Source organism: Manihot esculenta, chromosome 13 (genome assembly GCF_001659605.2).
Source record: "Manihot esculenta cultivar AM560-2 chromosome 13, M.esculenta_v8, whole genome shotgun sequence".
In the NCBI taxonomy this organism is placed as follows: Eukaryota; Viridiplantae; Streptophyta; class Magnoliopsida; order Malpighiales; family Euphorbiaceae; genus Manihot; species Manihot esculenta.
This window is the reverse complement of record NC_035173.2, coordinates 1,376,366-1,382,478: the sequence shown is the minus strand read 5'-3', so window position 1 is coordinate 1,382,478 and position 6,113 is coordinate 1,376,366. Positions and strand designations below refer to the sequence as shown.

The 6,113-nt window shown below is 33.2% G+C and overlaps 1 protein-coding gene and 1 long non-coding RNA gene across 9 annotated transcripts in view; one reads left to right on the top strand and one right to left on the bottom strand.

Annotated features, from left to right (window-relative positions):
• Nucleotides 1-1,294: 1,294 nt before the first annotated feature.
• Nucleotides 1,295-6,113, top strand: part of LOC110629669 — a 35,253-nt gene continuing 30,434 nt past the window's right edge. Inside the window, exons 1-2 of the long non-coding RNA XR_002490265.2 lie at nucleotides 1,295-1,437; nucleotides 1,504-1,565. This is a non-coding gene — a long non-coding RNA (uncharacterized LOC110629669). The remainder of the gene's footprint in view (nucleotides 1,438-1,503; nucleotides 1,566-6,113) is intronic.
• LOC110629667 (MADS-box protein FLOWERING LOCUS C-like) overlaps nucleotides 1,911-6,113 on the bottom strand; it is a 55,567-nt gene continuing 51,364 nt past the window's right edge. The window contains exons 5-8 of one of the 8 annotated variants that reach the window (XR_002490261.2): nucleotides 3,370-3,423; nucleotides 2,536-2,648; nucleotides 2,349-2,460; nucleotides 1,911-2,243 (exon numbers count right to left, since the gene is read on the bottom strand). Coding sequence is in view for 3 of the 8 variants with exons in the window: in XM_021776748.2 (XP_021632440.1) it covers nucleotides 2,353-2,460; nucleotides 2,572-2,613; nucleotides 3,370-3,423 (204 nt within the window). In the remaining 5 variants the exon portion in view is untranslated. The remainder of the gene's footprint in view (nucleotides 2,244-2,348; nucleotides 2,461-2,535; nucleotides 2,649-3,369; nucleotides 3,424-6,113) is intronic. The other 7 variants (XR_002490260.2, XR_006348134.1, XR_002490262.2 and 4 more) reach the window with 7 other exon arrangements.

Here is a 6,113-nt window from a genome sequence, read left to right as displayed (position 1 = left end):
CTTGATGCATGTACGAGGCTTGAAGGCCTCTAGATAATGGACTGGTATCATGAGCCCGGCCCCAGACCGGGGTGGAGAAATCCAGCGGTTATCAAAAATTAAAATTAAAATTAAAATAATCTATTTCTATTAAAATGTACTAAAATGGTACATCAACTAATTATACTGAGTAAAAAAAGGCTAATATATGATTTTGATAATTCTCTCCCCATAAAACTACTTTCGTGTTTTGTTCTTGGTTTTTAAACCTTTATAATTAAATTGTTTTTTTTCTTCTTAATAATAGTATAAATGATATTTTCTTTCAAGCTCATCATATGAAAATAGCAAATATTTTAATAATATTTTATTTTAAGCAACCACCATGTTAATGAAATGTTAATATTTTAATTAAATAAATTGAATTGAGACATGACTTTTGGTATATAATTGATAATTTCAAAGTTCGAGGTCACTTTTTGAAAAAGTAGTACTAAATGATTTTGAAAGATTAACAACACCTCTATATTATAGAATTAAAGTGTATGATTTTTGGAATACATTATTGCACGACTTTGGATAAATTTGCCTCTCTCACGACTTTGGATAAATTTGCCTCTCTCAAGGGAAAGGTCAGTTTCAGTGTTGAGTCTCTGTCGGCCTCCGCCATTTAGTATGTTTACTGAAAGTGAATGCATAGCTAAGATGCCAATTGAATTTAAATAGTTATAATTAGATTTGAAATAGATTTAAATTTAGAAAATAGTATTAGTTAGGAATTTAAATTAAATTTAAATTTTATATATAAAATATCAATTATTTAAATATGTTTATATAAATAATTAATTTAATATAAAAAATATATTTTATAATAATATTTATAAATTTTTTTATATATTTTTATTTAAAAATTAAAATTTAAATATTTTTTAAAAATATTAAATTTTTTAAATAAAAATTATTAATAAAAAATATTTTTATATAAATTATTAATTAAAATATATAAAAATAAATAAATTCAAATTTTATTTAAAAAATAATAATCAAATTTTAAAATAAATTTAAGTAATTTAAATTAATTTTTAATCGAATTCTTCCAATATCAGCACAGAATTATAATCATATTGTCAAATCAGGCTTAAGTGGTAATATAATTACATTCGTGCACAGAAGATAGAAGCAAATAAATAGGATACAAGTGCTTTTATCAAAAAAAAAAAAGAAAAAAGATGCAAGTGCCAGCAGTCTCAGGCATCCACCACCGCCACCCGCACCCCTCACAGAGAGTTGCCCGATAGAAAAACAAAACTTATCAAGGACACTTGGCCTACTGGCTTTTACTTATACGGCAAGACTAAGGTGCTTGATGATTTGGCACGTCACACGTGTGTCTCGCCGCTGAGCAGTTACTACATAGCGGTGCCTCCACCAGCATAATAAAGGCAGAATTGAAAAATGGTATGTACAATTGATGTATTAATTTCTATGCTAATATGTGCTTAATTCCTTTTCTTTCTCCTTCAGGATTGGCAAGGCATGTTAATCTTGGTTTAGATCATTGATTTGTTCGGCATAGAAGAATTCTGGTAAGTTTATCTGAATAAAAAAAAATAAAAGCATTTCATGCCATACTGTGTCTATTTTTTGCACAGATGAAAAATTCACTTTTCATAAGAAGCTTAGAATGTAATAATACTAAAGTTTTTAATGGTTGGATGTATCTAGTATTTTTCTTCCTTCTCATTACATGAAAGTGGGATTCACTTCCTCGAAAGGTTTCATATGTGTATATACTATAAATATTAAAACATTTTGGTGTCCTTGACCAAGAGTATCTTATAATTTCTGCACAAGAGCTTAATGTTAGACCAAAGGAAATCCTAGTTTGGATAAGGCTAGTCACAAAAAATCTACAGTAATAGAACCAATAAATGAGAAATATTTATGACATACATTAAATCAATAAAAACCCATTCTTGCATGAATCCCAAATAAGCACAAGCTCCTGCTACTTATCAACCAATATGTCTTGCACACAAGTTATTGCATATTATGACGAATCATCAGAACATAATATCATATGTCATACAAACTTTATAGTCAATAGCGAGGGATACCACTTGATCAAAGATGGTGGAGCCATAGATGAAGATAGTTGGGAGCAAGGAGGAATCCTACTTCAAGTAATAAGGTGACAAATTAATAAGACAACAAACACAGAAGCGGTGGGACACATCACTTGGCAGCAAGAATAGGAAGCCTACCTGGTGACAAAATAAATAAGGTGATTAATTAGATTTTCAACAATTTCCAATCCTTATTGCCATCACAGTTTAACTTCAAACCTTAGAATCAATGCTGTCTTCTACCTGATTAGTGAAGTAAACTTAGAGTTGCTTGTCGCGGAGAATTAACCAAATGGAGGTATGGGTGGTTTCTAAGCCTTCTCTCCATGTCAACGCCATTCTTCATTTCTTCAACCTGAGTAACAGGTAAATAAATAATGTCAGTGTGATTCAGCGCTTTTGAGACCTCGTTGAATGTGATCTTCTTTACCTGAAAAAGCATAATCTTTCAATTCCATATTCTTACCTCCCTCTCTAGAAGAGCATTTTCCTCTTTCAGCATAATTTCCTGTCAAGAGATTGCACAGAACAATCTAACATAATCTGTCCTCCAATTTTTCATTGTATCAGTAACAATATTAGCATTAAATTTTTTCTCTCTAAATTATTGAAATTTAGAAAACCTTAGTACTTGCAAGTTTGTTAACTATCAAAACGCTAATTATAACATAGCCTTTTAGGAAATAAATGCAGAAGAAATTGAACTTTTTGGTCTGACGATGTGATATATCAACCAAGTATTTGAAAGTAATTTTTTGGTCTGATTTCCCTCACTGCCATACATTACTTGCTTAATAAAGGATTATGAGAGAACGGGCAAAGAACTTGCCCTGTTCTAAGAGTTGAGGATGCTATAACCTGGAAGTAGCATTAGATTTCTTTTCTATCACAGCTCTGTTTTGGTATTCTAATCCAATGAGAGCTGAAATTATAAGTACACTTACTAATTCAAAAAACATACAACTTTCAACGTCAGGAATTACCGGGGCAATTTTTTCTTACAATAACTGTACTAGGAGGTCAAACTTTTTGATTAAGTTAGAGGAGCATAAAATTGGTTAGAGAACTATCACATTATCATGTTCATTAGATATAATCCATCAGAAAAAAAAAAGTTTTAAATAGGGAAGTGAAACAAGATACTCTATTATAAAATATCCATGTCTAAGGTTCTGTTCTATCATTTACCATTCTCTAGATTTAACTTGATCAGCAAGTGAGACAAAATAAAAAAAATCAAGTGAAATTTAAATCAATTTCATACCTTCTTTTTGAGGGCCTTTAAAAAGTCCAACATCAATTCTGTCTGCAAAAACCTCTATGAAATGAGGTGGAAAAATATGAAGGAAAATAATAAATATATATATATGTATATATAGATAAGAACAACTTTTACAGAGACTTGTTGCGAAATATTTGGCTAAAGAAAATCAGGAAAGAGAAGAAAAAATAGTAAAATTCAACATCATGCTGCAAGTGGCTAGTCCAGTATAGTCCTTATCAAATTAAGAAGAAAATGCCATCTAATTTATTTAATTATTTTAGCTGATTAGATGGAAGGTTGGTTTCTCAAGTAATACTTAACAGTATTACTAAAGCATTTGTTCTCTTCTCTCAAGTAGGATTTCTTCATAGGTGGATATGTGAAAATCTTCTTTCGAAGAAATGGACTTGCCTTCGTTCACATTCCTCCTTTTCTTGAAGAACCTATTTTAGATGCTGGTTGAGGACTTGTTAGAGAGAGCCTATAATCTCATGAACCTTGATGTTCAGCTATTTTGTTCTTGTTAAGGCATTTAACAAATGGAGTCGAAGTGCTTTCCACACTTTTGAGATGCTGCACCATTATTCGTGAGTTAAAACTTCCAATATCTGTTGCAGACCCTTGAAATGATCTGTAAACTATCATGCTGAATGTCTCATCTATTCAGTTTTCCTTTCCTTTCGAAAGCTTGAGCAAAGTTCATTGCAGTAATCAAATTGGGACCATTATACAAATCTACCTCAAGCCGAGTGGTTTTAGACAATGTTGCAATAAAAAGGTCAAAATGTTGGTCATTTAAATAGTAGTTGGCTTTGTGAATAAGGATTGGAATTAGCAACGTTAATCTTCTACAACCCTACTTTCTTCAAGTTTATCGATTACCCCTATGCAAAAGAGAACCAAATTGCAAGTTGCAATACTTCTTGAACACAAAAGGAGGATGAAATCACCATCAGAGAATTTTTGAAAAAATATACAGTGGTCTGAATTAGTCTTCTTATAACCTTGCTCCCTCATGATAAACTCAAATTTCTTGTACTATGTCTCAGTGTCTGCTTCAAGCGATATAAGCTTTTCTTGCAAACAGTCTTCTTTCTCTTTCTTATTGAAACCCTCTGCCTGCTCTATATACATTTCTTTCTCTAAATCTCCATGAAGGAAGGTAGTCTTTACATCCATATGTTCAATCTTCAGATCCAAAGTAGCGGCTAGGCCTAGCACTGTTTGGATGGATGTCATCTTCACTATTGGTGAGAATATCTTTTGAAAATCAATTCTCTTTCTTTGGTTGAAACTCTTCACAACCAATCGAGGATGGAGACTGTGCATCATGCTTGATTTTGAACACTCATTTATTCTTTAAAACTTTCTTTCCTTTGGACAGCTTCATCAGGTCAAATGTTTTGTTCTCATGCAACTCATCTTGCATGACTTCAATCCACTTCTGCTTGTGTTCGTCCTCCGTAGCTTTTTCAAAATTTTCTGGTTCTTCCCCATCAATCAGCAACAAATATTGGTCTTTAGAGTATCTGGTAGAAGGTTGTCTGATTCTTTCAAATCTCCTTTGTGGGACTGGAGAAGCTACAGGTATTGGTGGTTGCACATGATCGTCATCCTCATCGTTTGATTCATCTTCATCTTCATCTTCAATGGGAGCATTATCTACTTTAGGTTGATTTTCCTGAACTCCATTTTTAATTTGTCTCGACACTTCTGTTGGAGGAATCAACTCTAGGTCTGGTGAGTCACCATCAGGTTCTGGGACAGTTTTATGCTCTTTGCCAATATTCTTGATGGTCTTATTTTTAACAAACACTGCATCACGGCTCCTTACAAGCCTTTTTTTGGACCGGATCATAGAATTAGTGGCCAAGTTGATTTTGACCATACCTAATGCATACACATTGTCGTGTTTTGATATCAAGTTTTGACCTTTCATTCTTAGGAACATGAACAAATGCTTTGCATTTGAACACCTATAGATGATCATAGGAGACTTTCTTTCCTGACCAGAATCTCTCTGGAGTTTTATACTGCAGAGGAACACAGGGTGAGCGATTCAACATAAAAACTGCTGTCAGCAGAGCTTCACCCCAGAATGACTTGTGCAACTTTGAATGTGAGAGTAAACATCTAACTCTCTCCGCTAAAGTCCTGTTTGTTCTCTCAGCCAGACCATTCAACTACGACGTCTTTGAAGGTATTTTTTGATGTCGAATGCCATACTCGTTGCAGTAAACATGAAATGGTCCAGTATACTCTCTGCCATTATTTGTCTAAACACACTTGAGTTTCTTTCCAGTCTGTCTTTCAACTGAGGCATGAAACTACTTGAAGACATCTAGAACTTGATCCTTTGACTTATAAGTATATGCCCACATCTTCCTAGAATGATCATCAATGAAAGTCACAAAGTATTGAGCACCACCAAGTGACTTTGGGAATTACCTACACAAATTTAAATGTACCAGATCCAACACGTTCTTCATCCTGGAAGGAGGAGAACTCTTGAAGGCGACTTGATTTGCTTTTCTGCCAAACAATCACTACGCTTCTTCATATGCATCTCATTCACCCTGAATAGCACATTCTTCTTTATTAGTTTTGCCATCCCTTTCTCACCAATGTGGCCAAGTCTCTTAAGCCATAGTTCAACTGCATTTTCTTTCTCCACTGTATTGATAGCGTCATTGAAGAGCTTTGCCTGCATCACATACAACTTTTGAGTACTTCAACCCTCTTGC